We start from the raw sequence: 20993 nt of genomic DNA on the forward strand, positions 1-20993 counted from the left end.
GAAAACTCACCGGGTACGTCACACAGATCTCCGCGGAATCCGCTTTCGTAGAAGCACTCACATACACCGTTAACAATCTTTCCATTTCCAGAACATTCTGAGTTGCAACCAACTCCAGACCAACCAGGTTCGCACTCACAGTTCCCGCTGTTGGGTGGAACCTGATGAATGGGAAGTGATGAGATCAAATAACCGTTAAAAAAATACAATGTAGTCCGTTTTGCAGTGGTTATTTAAAGACCATGTAACAGTATTATCTTGAGGATATTTTCAGGGAAATCAAATAAATTCCAACTTAAACTTTGGATAATTGTTTTTCGAACCTGAGTGCCATGTACACACGGGTCGTCACATGCCGGACCCATCCAACCCTCCGAACAGTTCTGACAAACCGGAGCCCATTCCGCTCTTCCTTGGAGATTGGTAATCACTTCCCCACTTGGCGGCTCAGTAACGCACACACCACGGCCGTTACAGTCGGGGTGACCGGGGCAGTCAGGCTCGTGGCAAGCTATTCCGCGCCAACCAGCATCGCAAAGACATTCTTGCTTATAACTAATACATTCACCGTGTCCGGTGCAGTCTTGTCCACCGTATCCTGGGCATCCTAGAACTTCACAATTGTCTCCACGCCAGCCTGAAAGCGGATCGCAATCGCAAACGCCGGCTGCAGTATCGCATGTGCCGTATCCCGAACACAAAACGTTACAGTCGCGTCCAGTCCAGCAGGGATTGCACTCGCACTCGTCGACGAGCTGCACGGGGTACTCAAAACCGGTTACAGGGTCAAAACGTGCGACGGCATCTGACGAGTTGGCACGTTTCACCACTCCGTTGTGACACTCCTTATCGCAAGATGCGCCGTAGAAATTGTTATTGCATTTGCATGTCGGGGTCTTACTTCCTGTTAGCACCAAACAGTCGCCGTTACCCGAGCAATCCGGTTCACCGGGACAGTCGGTCGTTCCGCAGTCGTTTCCTATCCAACCGGGCTCGCAATAGCAAGTGTGCAAAGCTGTGTTGCAATATCCGTTGTTGGAGCAATATTGTGTGGTAGTGGAGGTGACCGCTCCAGGTTCGTCGGTAGCTTCATTGGTCACGAGCACTTCGCCAGGACATCTTGGGACGTCGCACTTTTCGCCCGTCCAGAAGTCGGGATAGTCGCAAGCGCACACCGAGTTGGTGCCGTTCAGCGTGCAGGCGCCACGGACCGAGCATTCCACATCACAGTAGGTTCCTATAAGGAACAAGTCATTGTACTTTCTACGAATATATAAAAGTTGTTGCGTCATACACAGATCGTTGTTTAGTATTTACTTAATTTCGTGCTAAAAATAATTGTTTGTTTCGTTAAATTTCCCAGTCTGGGTATGAGCCCATAACGTCATATACGTCACATTTGAAAAAATGTTCAAAAGTCTCGGTGTAATACTACGCACGTAGGACAGTTGTGAGGAATTATTCATATACATGTAGGAATTTTGGAAGGAACCTTATCTGTTGCGTTGTAACATTTAGTACTTCATACCTGAATAGCAGGTGTGGCATTGGCATTGACCTTCCACGCAGACTCCGTGGTCCAAGCCTGTCATGTCGTCAACATGCAAGCCACAGTGGAACTCGCAGTTGACTCCGGCATGACAAGCATCACATTCGCACTCGCCCATGTCGTTGCACACACCATTGCCATGGCAGTCAACTTCGGAATTGCAAGAATGCTCACATCTCAAGCCTACGTAGCCAGGGTCACACACACAACAGCCGGCCTCTGCGTCGCAAACGCCGCGGCCATTGCAGGTTGAGGCGGCATCACAGTAGTGCTCGCAAGCAAAGCCAACGTAGCCTGGGTCACATTCGCATGATTCGGTGGTTTCGTTGTAGGTGCCTTTGTCTGAACACAAGTGCTGTCTCTGGGCGTAGGTTGTGTTGGTGCCGCTAAGACAACCACAGGTCGACAATTCGTCCACTTCAGTGAAGTGAGTGAAGTAGTCGGTAGTGGAGATAGGACAGAGCTTGCCAATGGCGCCGTTGTGATCGGGAGAAGATCCACCTTTCACTGTACGGTACCAGAAGAGAGGTTTCGGGACTCCAGCGCGAGAATGTGTCTTAACACGGCCACCTCCGCCGCCACCACCGACTTTTACACAATTGCAGCATCGACCGCTGGTATCTCCACCGTCAGCCTTCACCAAGCCCCAGCCCTCGAAGTGTAGGTTGTTAATGAGGATGCTTCCTCCTGAACCGCCGCCGGCGTACGTACCGGCATTTCCACCGCGGGCTGTAACCGTTCCTTCGACCAATCCCAGTCCACTGGCAGTAAGATGAAGCGCTCCACCACCTGTTTTAAAATCGTTCATTGTTTGCATAAAGTGCAGGTTGTCTCTGCGTAACTGTACGGATGCTTTCCGTGTTAAAAGTAAGACAAACCAATTAGAACACCGGCCTTTACCTGGTCCACCAGAGTAGTAAGTGTTGCTGCTGTAGTAAGAACTTCCTCCGCCGCTTCCCCACATTGACGGGAAGCAAGTCGATCCGTATTCCGGTCCCCCAGGACAATGGGTGTATCTAACATACAAATTTCTCTGGTATTACCGAAAAACCACATCGGAATATCAATGAAATCAAGTATATTTACCGGTCAGCATTGCCTCCAACACCACCATATCCAGCTCCAGTTCCGCCACTGCATCGACTACATCGATATCCTCGTCCTGGACCAGTTTGTTGTGAATATCCGGAGGAGTCGGCGTCGACCTTCGCTTCGAGTTCTAGCTTGAAGTAATGGCTGCTTACTTGCACGGTGTCGCCAACCTTAAATCGTGCTCCCTTGTCGATGTCAAATCTTTCGAAAAATGTATGGCGTAAATAACAAGGTGCGCAACATATAATGTGTTGACAAATGTAATTCTTGTGTACCTTTCGCAAGCGCTCAAATTCATGGTCCTGTAGCCGTTGCCGAAACCAACCACACCAGACTTGCCCGTCTCGAGGTAGGAGTCAGCGCGCAGTGTCAATGCCGTAAATCGGTACTGACCGCGTTCAGCCTCGGTAACGACGCACGTGATGTTGCTGCTGCTGTCTGAGTTGAGGACACAGTCGCTGGTGGAAGTGAAACCCGTTGAAAGGAGTTTGAGAGAGCCGGTGTTCGTGGCAACTGTCATGAACAGAGCACCGGCAGCGTGGCCAGCTATTTGCATGAGCGTGTTGGTTCGTGTGTGCACTGGGAGTCTTAGCAATCCTTCCCTGTAACGCATGACACAGTTTTGCGTTGGGCAGTGGTCATTTATTGTGTTTAAGCTTAAAATCCTTTGTTTAGTAATAGATGAACTATAAAAAGTACCTTGACAGATATATTTTGTTGTCAATCTCAGTACGATCTTCGCCGGAGGACACGATTAGCATCTGGTTGTTCTGAACCAAGATCACGCCACTCTTGTCTCCAGTAAGTCTCCATATGCTGGCCGCCACATTCGGCGTGCTCTTAACATCTACCGAGTTGCGCAAATACACGCATGCGGTTCTGGTCAGCTGGAGTTCGTCGAGTCTAAGCCTAGCGGTGCGGTGGTCGTTCTGAATGTAGATTTCTTCGTCGTCCGCCCAGCCCAGCAGGACGCAGTAACTTCCTCCGCTAGAACCATAGTTTCCGTTGTCAATGATGAGAAGTTTGTAGGCTTCATTGTCCAATATTTGTCTTCGAGATGCTGAAACAGGGAGTTATTGATTGAAAAAGACAAGCACGCAATCCATGTCTGAACACAAGTGGTTTGTAGCAAGACCTTCCTAATGTTAAACACTGCTATAGGTCCTGAGTAGCAACGATCTTTTGGAAATATTAAAATGTTTTGTATACAAACCAATACACCCAGGCAATCTCTAGCCTACCTGCAGGAACGCTACGCTTGCGTCTGGATGAGGTCTCGTTGTTCTCTAACGACTGTACAGCCTCGATCTCCCCAAAGCCTTCCTCGATGTACAAAGTTCCCGGAGATCCTCGGCCATATCCAGTTCCGCCTAAGTTGGTTGTTGTACCGCGGAACTGGTAACCGTCAGCTGCCGCGGAAGCCGATGAACGAACGTTGTTGCTTCGTAAATACAAGTGGATGGCGACGCGACCTCCGCTGCCACCACCAGTTCCATATTGCTGGTTGTTACTGCCGCTCGTCCAAGAGTAGCCTCGTCCTCCCACAGTCTGAAGGCGTTTATATGGATTAATTCTTACTGTGTTTGTATGGGAACAGTTTGTGTAATCTGGTTCAGGTATTGTACATTGTAAATTGTTGCTTTAAAAGCATTTTTCCAAAATTCTCCAGTCTGATGATTACTATAAAATCTTATACAATACAGTTTGCACATTTTATCAGATATCTCAAAGCGCGTTCTAACACTCAAGGTCTTATCTAAATACACTATTCGCGTATTTTGCAACCATTGCAACGGTACGTTACACTTACCGAGAAAGACCCCACTCCTGCGAAAGTGGCGGTAGCGATAACGATGCTTCCTCCTGAACCTCCAGAACTAGAAGCGTGGTTGGTCACAGCATGTTCTCCCCTTGCAGAGAGGGATCCGTCCATCTTGAATTTTTCGCCAACAACAATGTCAAGGTGTCCACCTCCGCGACCGCCATATGTACCTGGGAAACAGCTTGAGTCTCAACAAACATTGGATTCTTAGTTATTTTCTATTCGTGCTCTACAAATGGAAACGATTTTTTGACGAACTGACCGTGCTTTTACGTTTAATTCTGTAAAAATCAATTTCTTATATTTAATATGTCATGTGAATATGTTTTGGTTTGGTCGTGTGAATGGGACAACTAATACCGGTACTTATCATTGCAACGGTAACAATATCCCGTCTTACCTCCGCCACCGCTTCCAGGCGACATGGGGCGGAAAATGGAATCGTAAGGCACACTGTTGTATCCGACTGGAGATGCGGAGTAGCCAGATCCACCAATCGAGGCGTACGAGCCACCAGAGCATCCGAAAGATCCACAAGAGCCTCGGCCTCGTCCAAGGTTCGGGCCGTCGCCAGCATTGTCCGCACTCAATGTTGCACCTGAGTTGTTAATAGCATAAGTTGTGTTAATGGAACTGTTTGGGGAACGAATGAAGTTATTTGTTGTTTGAACCACAATTCCCAGATGGGATTCATGCGTATGGCCAAGTATCAAGTCAGCTGTGTTTTGTGAGTAGAGTATTACACGTAGCTCAAAGTTTTTTCATTTTCAAACGTTTGCCAACCTATTAAGGGTGTTTTTAAAGTCACATGCTGTCACCTCGTAATCAAGCAAGAGACCACATTTGCGGATTGAATTTTAAAAAATACGAGTTTCAAGCATATTAAAAAGTTCATTGGTATTTACCCGATTCAACCACAGAACAGCTGCTTTCAAATCGAAGTCTTCTTGTTTCCGATGTGACGGTGCCACCCTTCTTCAGAGTGAGTTGAGCTGCGTTCACGGTTGGGATGTAAGAGTCCGTAGGTATGGTGGCAGGCATTCTTGTAATGATGTGTCCGTCATTGTTTACCGTCATGATTCCGAGCAAAATAGTGCTGGGTGTTTGAATCCCGTCCCTACGCGGGTCGTAAGGGTTCGACTTGTCGAAAAGCTGTAAGAAACACGTTGGTCACAATTAGCCTGTTCGAACACGTTGATTTTATGCAATAAGCCATGCATAATTGTTTGTTAAAAAAAAGATATAGTTAATTTTTTGTTTTTCAGTATTTTCTGAAATTAAGTTTCTGTAGTAACTTGATTTGAAAAACAGGCCGTAGATAAATAATTTTTAGCTGCCAAAAGTGTACGAAGAATTTCTATTTCACCAAAGTGGGCCGAAGGTTGCTCGACTATGGGCGGGTCTTGTGAAAATCCTACCTGACTTGTGTGGGCTGCGTCACCTACCTGACTTGTGTGGGCTGCGTCGAGGATGTAAAAAGTAGAGTCGCGTTCGACGACCAGTTCATGGACTCCGGTCATCCTTCCAGCCAATCTTGTGACGCGATTGCGCAAAATCACAGTAGTTGGCAGCACGGCTTCACCGCCATCCATAATGTCAAAGCTGTGAAGTAACATAAAAAATGAGCTCATAATCAAGAAGAGTTTGGACATAACAATGGATCAAATTTTGTAAAGTATGACAGCACGATTTGGATATTCTCATGGGATATCAATTCAAACCTGCATGGGGCGTCGAGGAACGTGTGTGTGGATTCCACGTAGTGGACGTAAAGTGTCTGTCGATCTCGTACGGTAATGACACCTTGCTTGTCACCGGTTAGTTCGTGGGCTACCATATCCACAGTGTCTGTTCCCTACGTTTGACAAAAACAACGTGTCTAAATTACCCCGAGGAAGCCTTGTTGGATAACAGGCGAAACGTCGGTCAATAAAGTTATGTTTTCATTGTGCCAGAAGAACAGACTATTGAATTACAATATGCCTGGCAGCAACAGAAACATTACAAAGCGTCTAAATACTAAATCTGCATCCCACAACACCATTTTACTTACGGTTGGGTGATAGAAGAGGATGCTGACAACTCCGTGAAGCTGGACTTCGTCGAACTCGTAAAATTCCGTCGCGTCCTGTATCACCATTGTCGGAAGGGCGGTCATTCCAGCGCTTCCAGTAAATCCGGTCCTCGCCCCTGCGTCCACTTTCAGCATGGAATGGTCAGGCTTGAAGGTGGTGGTGTTGTCACTGCCGTACTTCAGCTCTCTGTACTGTGGCCCGCGGCGCGACTCGTACTTGTACATTGTGCCAGCAGAACCGTCAATCGGCTCAGCGGCAGTTTGCGTCGTACCGAAGAAGCCGCGTCCTCCCTCTGTGGTGTACTGACCTCCGTAGTTGTTCTGGTGACGAAGATGAACGCCAAGGCGTCCCCCACCGCCGCCTCCGCCAGCAAGATGATTATTGCTTGAACTGTAGCCGACACCGTCGCCGCCACGAACCGAAAGTTCGCCGTGTCCAGTGAAGTTTGTGGCATCGATTAAGATGCTACCGCCGGAACCTCCGCTAGAAGCGGATTTGGTGGCGTGTGTACCGCGAGAGGACAGAAGGCCATCCAGGTGCAGAGTTTTTCCAACCTGAAAATACGATAGTTTTGAATTATACTCCGAACAACATGGAGAGTACGTTTGATCAGTTTGTTGGTGCCAGGCACATTGCTGATTTAAGGGCTCGTCTAAAACCCCTAATTGTTTGACCTCTTCGTATGAAAACAGGGATATAGAACGGTTTCATATCGTCATTGTGCTAATTTACCTTCTCGGTCATCCTTATTCAAGCATATAGTCACGTTCTTAATGGTAAAGATAGAGCTTCGACTTACATTCATAATGAGTGAACCTCCACCAAGACCTCCGCCAGATCCGGCACCTCCACTTCCCTTTGTGGTAGGTGTGTATACTGATCCGTAGAAGCCGTGGTAAATTGCCGTCGTGTCGTGGGTTTCATTCATAGAGTTGCTCACAGCCGCGTCTGCAAACGGAATTGTAACAGATTACACTGAAGTAACTGTCATAACTAAACAAGAAAAGTTCACGAACATGGCAATTGCTTTTTTAATAAGCCTTGCGTTTACAAAGAAAAACAACTGTTACTTACCATTGTCAAGATGACCTCCGGCACCTCCATGACTGGCCCCAGTCGCACCAGTGGATGAGCTTTCACCAGCTCCGGGTCCCGTTCCAGCCTCGTAACCCGTACCGTCCAACGTGATAAACGCCTTGCTCTCCAAGTCGACAAGGCCGCTTGCGATTGTGCCTCGGTTACGTAGAAGCATGATGCCAGTGTGCTTTATCTCCAAATCGGCAACAGTGACCAGCATATCGCGTCCATCAAAGTCAAACTGGTCGGTAAAGTTGAGAGAGCCGCCGTACTTGATGTCAACCACGCTTACGGAGAAGTTTCCTTGCTCGGTGACGATAAAGTATTTGCCGTCGACCTTGAGGGCAGTACGGGCAGTGCACGTGAAGTGAACCTGGGCTCTGTTCTCGATGAACATCGAATGCACACCGGTCATTGTGCCTGCAGTGGACACAAGTCATTAGTGGGTCAAAATGTATTTTGAACCAGTTTTCTTCAAACAGCAGTCATTCAAAAATTGCTCTTAATAAATATTATGGTCCTTTGCACATATAAGAATACTAATCTTCCGGCAATATCATTACAGTTAAATACTGTTTTTATATACGTGTCTCGCTATTTATTAATTTATTTGTTTATTTTTGTTGTCATATTAAACTCGGGTTGATTGCATATTATACCGTGCACGTCGGTATCAACACCCTGGAAGTGGGCTTCAGTGGGCATTTCCATCTCTGCTGTTTCATCAATGAGGAAACTACATGGCGCCTCTGTTCGGTTGTTCACCGACTCCTTCACTTCAACGTGCAAGACCTAACAGCAACAACCATTTAAATAACTACTTTTAACTAAGGATCTTTTTTAACTATGCTGAAAAAATAAAAATTACTCTTGATGCTGTTTAAAAACGCAACGAAAAAGTTTTTATTTTTTTATTTAAAATTACTGTAGTAGGTTTACTGCTTGGGGAGGTTTGAAACCACCGATTACAGCTAAACGTTAGAAACCTACTTGATTGTGTCGCAGATGGGCTTTGCCAGTCTTGTCGCCCAAGAACTTGTGAACGATGACGTTGACAAGTCTGCCGGTTCTTCCGAGTTCATCAGGCGTTGAATTGGAAGTTGTAGCGTTGTTGGTAGGTTGTTCGATTATGAGACGAGCGGCACCAGTCAGATGCATTTCATCAATTTCGTATGTCCAGGCTTGGTTGTTCATGAGCACAGATGCCACTGGGACAAGGATACCCTCGTTGTCCACGTGGACATACCTGTAAAATAGTTTGAAGGCACTTGAACCCAAATAAAAATGCACAAACTCCTTTGATAACATCACAATTGTATAAGTCGCTATATAGGCAATACTGTTTCAAGACTACTGAGTATATCCTGCGTAGTCTATTTCACTCGACAAGCTATTACTTCCCAATGACAAACGTACTAAGTTCTTCCTTTTGCGTAATGAAAACTTACATGTGGTCAACTTGGAGATACGTCATGTTGGCGTTCTCGTCGTATTTCAGTATGCGGTACTGCGGAGGACGTAAGTTCTCCTCTACATAAGAAGAACCCGCTGCACCACCCAGATCGTCGTGTACGATGTTGATGGTATCAATGTCCTGGAACTCTGCAGCGTTTTCGGGCAGGAAGCTGTCCTCCGGACCGTTGCCTCCGGGACCACCGCGGTTCAGGAAATCGCCCCCGTACGAATAGCGGTACCTTGTAAAGATAGGTTGGTTAAAGAGAGAGTCGAAATATATGTTTAAGGAGAAAACGCGACATACTGGCAATGGACGGCGATTCTACCTCCAGCTCCTCCGCCTCCTTCCGATTTTCCACCTCTTCCGCCGCGAACGTCAATGATTCCGTGACCTGTGCGCGTAAGGTGTAACAAAATCGAATGCTACCGCTCTATGTATTTATGGATATTTACAAATCCAAGAACAAACCTGTCATGTTGAATGTCTTAATGAGGACAGTTCCACCGGAGCCTCCGCCTGAGTTAGTTCCCAGTCCATCTGCTCCTTGCAAAGCTAGCCATCCGTCCATTTCTATGAGATCACCCACATGCCACTCCAAGTATCCACCGCCGCAGCCACCTTGGCCGGTTACAGTGTTGCCATTCATTCCGTTTCCTGTAAACACACGGCGTTTTAGACACAGAATAGATTTACATTAACATTGCATATTCCTTTTATTTTACTTGAAGATACGTAATTGCAATACCGCCAAATAAATATTGAATTGCCTTATTCTGCATTATACGTATTTATTTTTTCTGGTGTATATTGTTCACACTCTACATTTTATTGACATATTTTTAAAACTTTTAGTCGCTTTCATTTGTTACTCCCTTGCTTATTTTAAACATTTTCTGGCAAAAAGTCTTTGCCAAACCACGCGCACGGAAGAACAGACATTAGTTGTGACGTAAATTTGAATTTATAAACTTGCCTCCTCCACTTCCAGGCAATTTGGGTGTGAACACGGAATCGTAAGGCGACGGTGGGTTGGTAATGTCTACTCCCCCACCCTGACCACCGTGTCCTGCTCCGAGTCCCTTTCCTGTCACAAAAAAATCGTATATTGGTAAAGGCAGAAGAAGGTGGTAAAGATGCCTTTATAAAGGATTGTAAAACAATCATTTTTTTGCCTACCGTTAACTGTCCGTCCTGCCCCTGGACCTTCTTCTGCCTTGTGTCCTCTTCCGTTTAGGTGGAACTTCCCGCCGCTTTCGATTCGAGCACACGCGCACTGGATCTCGGCGATGTTGGCATAAAGATTACCAAAGTACTTGACCTGGTGACAGTGCATTATTTACAGCTGTTGCGTTGCACGGGTTATCCCTCAAAAAAGTTTATAAATACTAAACATAATTGTAAATGCCTTTGGGTGTTTTAATTACACATTTATTGTTAAAAGGAACAAGCTTTTATTTACCTTGACATCGGTGGAGGTTACAAGCAGGAAGTTGACAATCTGGGTGAACTCGACCGTTCCGTCAGTCTTGACATAGAACCAGCTGAAGGAGAAGTTTCCAGGGTTGGTCAAGTGAGTGTAAGTAACTTTCGTCGCATTGCTGCCATCGTGCGGCAAGGCCGTGTTGGAAGTGGCGAGGAAGACGACATCGCCACCACGCGATACAAACAGCTTGTGGACGTTCGTAATTCTGCCAGCAAATGTGCTTCGGACGCCCTCGAGGTGAGTCTGGTAGTAATTCAAAAGTAGTTGATGATGAATTGATTTGCTTCAAGAAAGTTTCTCTCTGATTTTATTTTCGAATAAAATTTAAAAACAAAGTTAAATAACAAACGGGTTTCGGGCATGATGCTGAGTTTAAATTGCGTGTGGATGTGGACAAAAAACTTGTAAGTATAAAATATAAAGTTTGTACATGTTTGTTTGTTTGGGAAAAGTCAACAATAATTTAAACGTGACTCGTCCCAAGGAATATAAGTTGACAAACTGAATACCTCCTGTGGGAAGATGATTTCCGATCCAGCCTCAATCCAGAAGCTACACGGAGCAATAGTCTTCGTCCATGCGGAAGGCGTGTATTCCACGAACACTCTCTGTCCGCCGAACATGTGAAGCAAACCGGTACGATCACCAATAAACTTGTGGATCTCAACGGTGACGATGATGTTCAAATCCTCGGCCGTTCCGTTGCTGTGTGTTCCATTCTACAAACGAAATTGTTTTTAAGCGTTAAAAGCGTCAGTTCCATGTAAAATGCAAGTTGAAACTGTTCAGTACACGTAGATTCCTTTTGCTTAGCTTAGTGAGTGTAAATTTGTAACCTCTTTGTGAGCTGCTGATTCCGGATGGTAAAAGATCAGTCGAGCGTATCCCGTCAGTTCCGCTTCGTCGAACTCGTAGTATCGAGTTCCCTCCTCCATAATGACACTGGGAGGTGGTACGTCACGGCCCTCGTTATCAACGTGTACGTAAGTGTGGTCGACGGCAAGGTACGTTTTGTTTCGATTAGGATCGTATTTGAGATGGCGATATTGTGGCGGGCGAAGGTTTTCTTCCTTGTACGCAGTACCTGAAATGGGACAAATTTATTGGTATAAGATAGTGTGCACGTTAAATAATATGGAATAAATAACTTAGTTTTGGAAAATTTGTTTTATATCTGTATTTAATTACCAGAATATTTGCAAATGGCATTCAATGCTTTGTATGATAACTTCAACCAACCGCCATATCGATATGCCACAATGTACATACAAAAAGAAATGTTATTAGCATTACCTGCTGCGGCTCCATGTTTGAGTGCAAATGCTCCAGTGAGCGAGTATCCGCCCCCTATTCCTCCGGCATCGACGAAAGCTCCTCCATACTGGTATCTCCAGGAGCAAAGAACCGCGAGCCTTCCTCCTGCTCCGGCTCCTCCTCTGTCCGAGCCTCCATTACCTCCACGTACATTGAATTCGCCTAAGATCAGACAAAGCAGAAAGTGGAATTAAAACAATGTGTTTGGGACTTAACAACGACGATTATTTGCAGATGATTGTTAAAAGCTCTTTCAGTTTAATAATGTAACACGTAAGCTTTCACAAGCTATCGCGAAAAGCGTTAGAAGAACAACACGCGTTTTGAAGATTTTACGTTTCAATGATATTTATTTGACTGTACCATGTCCAGTAACGTTGGTTGTTTCGATAAGGATCGATCCTCCCGATCCACCTCCAGCATTCGAGCCAGTTCCGTTTGCTCCTCTTGCTGAAAGGAGGCCGTTCATCTCCAAAAGCTTTCCGAGCTTCCAGTGGAGGTAGCCACCACCGGCGCCTCCTTTCACTGATCCTAGATGCCAAATTTTTTGTTAAAATGGAAGCACCGATTTCGCAAAAAAAATGTACAAAAACTGGTCTTCACAGATCCTTTAATAATAGCCTATAAAACATTGTTTTACCAGCGTTGCCGCCACCGCTGCCAGCCATTGTTGGTTTGTACACGGAGTCATATGCGTCTCCACCGATTTCTCCTTCCGGCGCTCCACCAATACCACCATGTCCACCACCTGTTCCGATGTTGTTGACCGTCTTTCCGGCTCCAGGCCCCTCCCGTGCTGCATGACCAGCCGTGTCCATGTGCAACACACCTGTAAACCAGGTTTATACAAATGTTTTTTTTTGGCATGACAAAATTAGTTATTAACAGTTTGCATGTTCACATGTTACTAAAACACATGTTACTGCTTGTTTTAAAACTCGTTTTAAAATCGTTAAGACGTGCTATAGTGGCCAATAGTGCCATTTATATTGCTCCAGACTTCAGTCGATTGGCTCAGCGCCAAATCTAAGTTGAACAAATTGACGTCGAAAATGTAAAATCAATTTCGGTGAGCATCCGACAAAACTATGTATTTTACCTTCGCTTTCGACCACGCCATATCCAGATGTGAGGAAAGCGTGGTGTAGGAACATGTTTCCTTGGTATTGCACCTTGATTAGGCCGCTGTCAATCTCAATCGGTTTTTCAATCTTGTTAAACTCAAGTTGGCCGTTCCTCATTACCACCAATGAACCGAACATGAACGTTCCAGGGTCACTTATCTGGTGCTAAAAAAGGTTATGCAGCGATAAGACGGGACCAATTTTACACAGAAAGGCATTATCAAGATGTGATCCTTAGAAGCTTTGTTTTTAATAACATTTATATACAAAACAACCTATGTTTAAAAACCACATCAAAATAAGTAAAATAACATTTTATTCTAACATAAATGTATGCGCATGCTGAGGTCCAGTAAGGTCAGGACAATCTTCTCGAATTACCTTGACTCCGTTTTCGATGAGAGCAGTCTGTGCAGTTGACACAAATACTACATCACCGCCGTTGCCGATCTTCAGATCCTCGACTCCGACAAGCATTCCAGCGATCCAAGATCGTGTTCCAACCAATACTGACTTAGTCGGCATGATCAACTCTGCTCCGACCTCCACTCTACAGATTGCAAGAAACAAACATTGTTGAAGATCTTTAAAATATTTTGATAAGATATTGCTACAAAAGAGAATTTTAATTCCTGTCACCTGCGAAATTTACAAATAAATTCCAATCCATATGAATTTTTCTCCTTACCTGTAACTAACTGGAGCAGTGGTCTCGTTGGCAACATTTTGCAAATATTCAACGTACAACGTCTGGTTGCATCTTAGATGTACCTTGCCGGTGCGATCGCCCAAGAACTTGTGCACCACAATAACTGTCTGATCACTGCAAACAATTGTCCTCCGTAACAAGCAGTGTTGTCTAGGGTTAAACGTACTCGCTAAACGTACCTGGAGTTATCCTGACCTAAGCCATCATGTGATTGGTGGAAGAATCTGACGTTCGCGTGTCGAGTGATTCTTGCTTCACTAAATTCGTAATCGTCGTTTTCGCGTTCGTCCTCCTCGCGGAGTCCTCCTTGTACCATTGCGTACATCCATGGTTCCTGGTACCTGTTATCAAGGTTTACATCGATTAGACGAAATTTCATTATTGCTTTACAAATAGCAACCGAGTGTAGGAGAATGATATGCCATCTTTTAAAATTAAATTGAAGCAAATATTTTTTTGCACCAACCTGTCCTGATGAAGGAACTCGTGTGTATCTTCTGCATCTACTACGAGAAGGGTATGGTCGGCGTAGACATGGGGTACTGTGGCTCCCGCTTGTTCGTATTTTAATTGGGAGTACTGTGGGCCACGAGCTGTGTTCTCCACGTATACGGTTCCAGGTGCTCCCGGGACAATTCCACTTCCTCCAACTGTCCTAAGGTAACCTGTAGGAGAGGCAGAAACATTATGACGAGTGGTCACTGTTGTGTAATTTTATCATTATGTGTCTAAAGTTGACCTAACAAAACGCCGTGCAATCATCGTGTCTAGCAATGCGACTTACGCCTGTGGATTTACTGCGCACCTCAGTGGCTAATAATTGCGTTCCTGGCGTTATTTGCGTGTTGGCTTTGCCTATATAACCTGTGCATCGTTTTGTACCAATTCACTTGAACTGTTTGTGACTGAAGAAGAATAAACGAAAACTGAATTTCTTTTTATGTAAATCTGGATGTATGCATTTGATTCCAATCATAATGTTTGCTCTTGTTTTATTTATGTTTGTTGTTTTTAGAATACTGATGATGCCGCATATGCGAAACATATATGTTAAGTAAACCAGTATCTTGGATGGTAAGACTGTTCCCTTAGTTTTTTTCAGAATCTATCCCTCTGGTTGGCATTGTTTTCTAATCAGCGACACCAATTTCCTATTTTACTTTTTAGATTTTTTTACCGTATAGCTTTCTGTGTTTACTTGCAAAATTCGAATTTGCAGAAACTGAGGATGCCCGTGCAGGCGAAATCGATTTTTCAAGATTACAAATAAATCAGCTGACTGTAATTTGAAACTTCTGTTAGTTTCATTTAATATCTTGGATGGTTGTGCAATAATCTAGATCAGACCTAGTAATCACTTTTCTCCAACATTAATGGGAACATTATCAGTAATGAAAGGGGTTTACTCATACCAGGGAAGTCGTATGTCCACTTCGCACGAACAGCAAGTCGTCCACCTGCGCCACCGTGACCTTGTCCCACACCTTTGCCCCCGATGACGCGAACCTCACCGTGGCCTACAAAAATATACAGAAATTAGCCACGTGAAGTTGGATGCATTTTTTTGCATTCATACCGGAGATGTTGAGAGTCCTAATGATAACTGATCCACCGCTACCACCGCCTGCATTTTGACCCTCTCCGTTGGTTCCAGACACGTCAATGCGTCCGTCAACAAAGAAATCCTCGCCGTTTAACCATAGCAGCAAGCCCCCGCCTCTGCCTCCAACACCCTGTCGCGAACAAAATACAACTACTAATACAGGTATCAAAAAGGAAGCAGTGAAACAGATCTTCCTATAAGGCTTCTTTTACACGTTTAATTTGTGGTTTATATCATTAGGAATGAAATAAACACTTACGTTTCCGTTTCCACCTCCGCTTCCAAGTTGTTTGGGTGCATAGAGGGATCCATACGCTTCTCCTCCTCTTACATCTTCTTCAAGGGAACCACCGTAGCCGCCATGTCCGGCTCCAAGACTGTACAGACACGAATAATGTCACATACAAAGATCCAACTAAAAGCTAAAACATGCGCTGGCTTACCCTACACCGTTGACGGTCCTTCCTTTTCCGTAACCTTCCTCGGCTTTGTAGCCAGTGCCGAGCATTTCAAGAACGCCTTCACTCTCCAAGTCAACCTTATCAGTAACGATGGTACCCTTGTTCATGAGAAGCAGGGATTCGTAGTTCAGTTTCAAATCGCCAACCGTCAATGTTAGGTCTTCGCTTGTCTCTTCGATCTTGACTTCGGACGATCTGAGGCATTGATATACATTAAAAATGTTTGCAATGAAGGTTGTAGGTAAGACGTACCGATGTATTTCTAAGGTAGAAAAGGTCAGATTGCCCGGTTCAGTGGCCGATACTGTCACGCCGTCAACGCAGATTCCAGTTCTATGAGGAACAGTCAGTAAAGGTTAAAAGCTATTTTAGTCTCAAAGTAATATTTTGTCTATAACTCGATTGTGACTATAAATACCTTGCGGTAGAGGTGAAAACCGTATTAGCGCCGTTTGCAAGTTGAACTCGTTTGGCCCCACTAAGCAGGCCATCAATCCTCGTGGTCGTACCGAGGAATACTGTGCGTTGGGGCAAAGCAAGCTCTGCATCTTTGTCAACCTACGATTGCAACAGTTAAGTTTGCTGATTGCAACAACGTGTAAACTTATTTACCCAATAGGCAACTGGAGCAACAGTGAAGCCATAAGGAAGACCGGATGATTCTGCATTAAGTTTTTGGAAGTAACGTAGATGAACTTGTCCGGTACGATCGCCGAGGAACCTAAAATGAACAACACCCTTTTAGTATTGCATGATTTCTCGTAAAATTATAGCCTGTATGTAAGGGGTATCAGTTACCTGTCTACCGTTATTACAGTATCGTTGCCTTGAACCACAACTCTGGTGGTGTTGTATATCTGCAGTTCTGTTACACGAACGCTGTTTTCACCATCTTCCAACATAATGACTGTTGGAGCGACGGACTTTCTTACATGGTTGTCAACGAGCAAGTTTCCATAGAAACCACCGCTCTCGGCAGAAGACTATGAACAAAGTGTTTGTAAGTTTTGCTAAGTAATGTGTGAAGAGATGCGCACCTGTTGGCGCCCGTCGAAAGATTCCAAGCTCTCTCCGATGTGGAATACTGTTCCGGCAGCTCCGTGGTTTGAGACATCGTTTCCAGTTCCACCGACGGCACTGGAAATAAATAACACGAAATATAAATAGCCAAAATATTCTGCCCAAAAAGAACACTCTGCTGAAATACATACCTGTAAATACCACTAAATCTTGTGGAAACACTTGATTTAACAGCAGTTCTTCCTCCAGCGCCACCGCCGCCTGTTCCAGCACCATTTCCACCATCAACAGTGACGTACCCGTGGCCAGTAAATGAACCTGCAATGGGAAAAAACACATTTTTCAAGTTAAATCATAAAAAAAATATATTAGCAGGAGGAAGGCCAATTAATATAGTGTCATAACAAACAAACCAGTAGTAATGTATATTGATCCACCAGAACCACCGCCAGAGTTGGAACCGGCAGCGCCTGCGTCGGCCTTAAGCCAGCCATCCAAATGTAGAGTATGTGTTACGGCGATTCGCATGAGACTTCCACCACGACCGCCCTAATTGAACGGGTATAGTTTAATCACATATCTGGCAATATTATAGCAAGTTAGACATCGCTTTTATGTCTACCTGACTTCCAGACCCGCCACTGCCAGTGTGTTTAGGTGTAACAAAAGAGCCGTAGGCAGCACCGCTTCCGGCTGTCACGTTGCTGTTTTCGTTGCCCCCTCCTACGCCACCATGGCCAGCCCCGTGACCCGTCACGGTTCCGGCACCCGGGCCCTAAAATTTGAGAAAACAGATAAAGTGAGGTTATCTCTGAGTTGTGTTGGAAAATTTAGAAAAAGAAAGCTTGAGATAAATTTTGTACTTGTGATTGCGCCGTTTAATTTTTGACGGACATTTTTTAGTTTTATTTGGAATAATATTAATTAAAGTAGCATTGATGATGGAAGTCTGAAGTTTATTTCACATTACAAATATACACTTCCACGGAATCAGTACATTACTTATAACAACTGTGTTCCACACTGCATTTCGATAAGATGTGTGTTCCACACTGCACTTCGATAAGATAAAGTCAAACCTGTTCAGCAGCTGGGCCAAGACCCGATACATCGAGGTATGATCCACCTTCCATGTCAATGTTAAACGCGGTCAGATAAAGCATATCTGCCTCCAACCGGGCGTTGTATCTCATAGTCAGAGTTCCCAGTTCAAAACGTAGGGGCTCGTTTGAATCGTATTTGACAATCGACGAGGCTTCCATAGTCAACACGTCCAAGTTGAATCTGTAGCCTGTTCAACGATTTTGATTTCAAAAATCTTTGCTTAGTAACTTTGTTTCTTGTGTCAGTTTTAACGAAAGCAGAACCCTAGGCATTTTAAAGACCTTGTTAAAACGGGTTAATGTTCCAGTAACTTTAGCTCATTTTAGTTTAATATAATGACACTTACTAACTATTGCATTAAAAATCGTATATAGCTAAATCTGTCAAAATTTGTGCTTTATGTATTATGTATTTCGCACCTGTGGCGCTGACACTGTCGTACTCCGGCACGACCTGTGCATTTTCCCCGAGGAGAAGACGTTTTCCTTCGGCCAGAGTGAGGTTGAGCACCTTAAGTAGACGCCCACGCATGATCATAGGTGTATCCTTGTTGCCGATTAATCTGACGTCCGATGAGAGCATCAGGTCACCTTGTTCCAGGACTTCAAAGTTCACAGGAGGGAAAGAGCGTCTGTTATTTTTCATATAGTTTTATGAATATGCTAGTAACGTCATAAATACTGTAACAGTTACAGTTAAATAGTTCATTGTAGGATAAAATTCTATCAGTTAATAAATTTTAAAAATGAAGGAAACTGCCTGACAAATATACCTCTGAGGTGAAAGAATATGACAGAGTAATTAAACTGCACAAAATGCACCTTTCTTCGGCCGGCACGTATTCCACGTAGAAAGTCTGGTTCTCTTGTGTGTAAAGAAGAGCCGAACCATCTCCACGAATGTTTACCAACGTAACGCTCGCATGCAAGCCAGCTGAGGTGAAGGTCGTGATTGGTTTCGGAGTTCCTATATCGAACCTAATCGAGCCCCATAGTGACGCCTCGTCAAAGGTAAAGTTGGCCCCGTTGTTGAGAGCCAGGTCACGTGAAGTGACATTTCGTGGATTGACTTCAGTCAGCACGAACGGTTTTGCAGGCAATAGGTTCTACAAAAAAGGTTTTTAGAGCATTTTTAACTGCGAGTGTTTTGGTTTTGTTTTTGTCCACTTAATATCACGGAGCAAAAAACACATTAAACTTAAGTCACAACATGTTGGTTCCAATTAGTAACTTTTCTTGTGCATTTTTAGTGCCTTACTTTCTCAAACATTTCGTCGCATATTTTACTAACCTGGTTGTCAAGGATGAGAGTGGTGTAATGGAACTCTGTTGCGTTAGCCTCGCCTTCGAATCTGATATCTTCGATGTAAATTGTACCAGTTCCTCCGAAATCACTGCTTCCCTTGGCCCCCAAAGCAACCAGAGCTCCTCTGTAGACGCTTTCCCTTACATGAAGAGCGATCCTTCCTCCTGCTCCGCCTCCGTAACCATAACCACCAGTGACGTCAATTTTCCCATGGCCCTTAGACGAATCTATACAATTGGTATGTTTTAAGTTTCAGATAGCTTACAAGAGGCGGTGTAAGGCTGAAGTGCATTGGTGTGCTGTGATGTTCCGTATTATAAATCCCGATATGATGGTCAAGACATAGCCATTGTACACAAAAATATAACGTCAATTATCATAATTCTACTAATGAAATTTATTTTCTTCGAATAGCCTGTTGTATCTATGGCTAACGGAGACTCAGTAACAGATTTAACAGAAAATACTGTAAATAATCCTTAGTCGCCTGTTTAACGTTTGATCGCTATTAAATACCTGCAGTAATCCAAACAGCGCCGCCACTTCCTCCACCGGAACTTGTCGTAGCGTCATCGGCTCTTGCATCCAGGATACCATCGAGGAAGAACTCCTTGCCAACTTGCATTCTAAACACTCCTCCTCCGCGAGATCCCTGGGTGCCTCCATTTGCTCCTCCGCGCGATCCGCCGAGCTTTGGTTCGTAAATCGAATCGTAAAGGTTGCCATTACCTGAGAGCAACAAAATGTTTTGTGATATTTATGTCGGAATGGAAAATTTCAGTGCTTTTTAATGTAGGGGGTTTGAGCTTCGAAAAATACTTCTAATTTTTTTAAATTATGTTAATTGAAACCTTTAAAAAAAACCAACATATCAGTACTAGACAATACTTCATATTAATAATTGCATTTCTACAAACCATTTCCTCCAATGGTAGCGTAAGACGCTCCTGCCTTTGCCGTAGACGGTGTTCCTGGAAGTCCACTTTCTTTTCCTCTTCCTTTACACGACATTGTAGCGCTCGGCTCCAAGTGGACGTTGGTTGCAACCACCGTGTAATGTTCAGCTGTTATCTGAGATGCCCACTTCATGTCTAGCAGGACCGTGGTGAAAGTCATGCCATGAGGTGGCGGAATTGAAGCAGATGATAGGGCGCCCAATTCCCAGGTGGTCAACCTGGATATCACGTGAATAGACTGTCTTAGTTAATAATAAAGGCACATGATAATTTGTGTGCTACTAAACAGTGAAGAGCTACTACAATTATCATTCTGTACTTAGGAGAACAAATACCCGTTTGATTTACAAACAATATTGAAGATGTGTAACAACTGTTTAATCACTGGCATGTACAACATGGCATGTCGGCAAACCTGAAATGTCCGGCAACGCCGACCTCCTTTACTTTGTCAACGACGTGCGATGTTCTGGCGTTCGGTCCAATTTCGGCAATTCGAGTCGGAGCAATGCGCAAGTGGTGAACTCCCACTATTTCGCCGTACCACTTAAATGCCAGAGCCCCAAGTCCTTCAAGAATTGTAGCGTTGAAACATACCTGAAGTTAACCATTGGTCAAGTAAAGCTGACTTACCTATAATATCTGTGGTCGTTGCCAAATGCGCACTCGCCCCTTCATCGATCCACATACTCGCTCTTGGCTTGATGATTGTTGCCTCAGTCTCTGCTACTGACATGAAGTAAGTATGTCCTTTATGCATGTGCACCAGACCTGTGAGGTCACCAGAGAACCTGCAAAAATATCAAGCAATTGGCCCCAAAGCGGAAAGATTGTGACCTATAA

At 44.5% G+C, this 20993-nt stretch overlaps 1 protein-coding gene across 1 annotated transcript in view; it reads right to left on the minus strand.

Moving 5' to 3' along the window:
- Positions 1-20993, minus strand: part of LOC145899343 (uncharacterized) — a 51986-nt gene that overhangs the window by 19414 nt on the left and 11579 nt on the right. The window contains exons 24-77 of the mRNA XM_082988084.1: positions 20784-20941; positions 20566-20719; positions 20112-20368; positions 19711-19923; positions 19180-19421; positions 18711-18994; positions 18309-18520; positions 17865-18076; positions 17408-17560; positions 17199-17334; positions 16977-17103; positions 16803-16902; positions 16564-16748; positions 16378-16486; positions 16184-16323; positions 16018-16098; positions 15748-15960; positions 15564-15681; positions 15278-15434; positions 15114-15218; positions 14168-14366; positions 13881-14042; positions 13681-13815; positions 13374-13542; positions 12968-13157; positions 12509-12697; positions 12232-12399; positions 11848-12030; positions 11391-11638; positions 11064-11273; positions 10531-10797; positions 10248-10389; positions 10045-10155; positions 9540-9725; positions 9375-9462; positions 9064-9309; positions 8606-8861; positions 8275-8407; positions 7613-8035; positions 7338-7486; positions 6517-7092; positions 6185-6318; positions 5909-6065; positions 5369-5615; positions 4864-5061; positions 4452-4633; positions 3883-4189; positions 3341-3701; positions 2917-3243; positions 2636-2842; positions 2450-2565; positions 1529-2338; positions 324-1237; positions 11-161 (exon numbers count right to left, since the gene is read on the minus strand). Of these exons, the coding sequence (XP_082844210.1) occupies positions 11-161; positions 324-1237; positions 1529-2338; positions 2450-2565; positions 2636-2842; positions 2917-3243; positions 3341-3701; positions 3883-4189; positions 4452-4633; positions 4864-5061; positions 5369-5615; positions 5909-6065; positions 6185-6318; positions 6517-7092; positions 7338-7486; positions 7613-8035; positions 8275-8407; positions 8606-8861; positions 9064-9309; positions 9375-9462; positions 9540-9725; positions 10045-10155; positions 10248-10389; positions 10531-10797; positions 11064-11273; positions 11391-11638; positions 11848-12030; positions 12232-12399; positions 12509-12697; positions 12968-13157; positions 13374-13542; positions 13681-13815; positions 13881-14042; positions 14168-14366; positions 15114-15218; positions 15278-15434; positions 15564-15681; positions 15748-15960; positions 16018-16098; positions 16184-16323; positions 16378-16486; positions 16564-16748; positions 16803-16902; positions 16977-17103; positions 17199-17334; positions 17408-17560; positions 17865-18076; positions 18309-18520; positions 18711-18994; positions 19180-19421; positions 19711-19923; positions 20112-20368; positions 20566-20719; positions 20784-20941 (11897 nt within the window). The remainder of the gene's footprint in view (positions 1-10; positions 162-323; positions 1238-1528; positions 2339-2449; positions 2566-2635; positions 2843-2916; positions 3244-3340; positions 3702-3882; positions 4190-4451; positions 4634-4863; positions 5062-5368; positions 5616-5908; positions 6066-6184; positions 6319-6516; positions 7093-7337; positions 7487-7612; positions 8036-8274; positions 8408-8605; positions 8862-9063; positions 9310-9374; positions 9463-9539; positions 9726-10044; positions 10156-10247; positions 10390-10530; positions 10798-11063; positions 11274-11390; positions 11639-11847; positions 12031-12231; positions 12400-12508; positions 12698-12967; positions 13158-13373; positions 13543-13680; positions 13816-13880; positions 14043-14167; positions 14367-15113; positions 15219-15277; positions 15435-15563; positions 15682-15747; positions 15961-16017; positions 16099-16183; positions 16324-16377; positions 16487-16563; positions 16749-16802; positions 16903-16976; positions 17104-17198; positions 17335-17407; positions 17561-17864; positions 18077-18308; positions 18521-18710; positions 18995-19179; positions 19422-19710; positions 19924-20111; positions 20369-20565; positions 20720-20783; positions 20942-20993) is intronic.

This window comes from Ascidia mentula, chromosome 4 (genome assembly GCF_947561715.1).
Source record: "Ascidia mentula chromosome 4, kaAscMent1.1, whole genome shotgun sequence".
NCBI classification, from domain to species: Eukaryota; Metazoa; Chordata; class Ascidiacea; order Phlebobranchia; family Ascidiidae; genus Ascidia; species Ascidia mentula.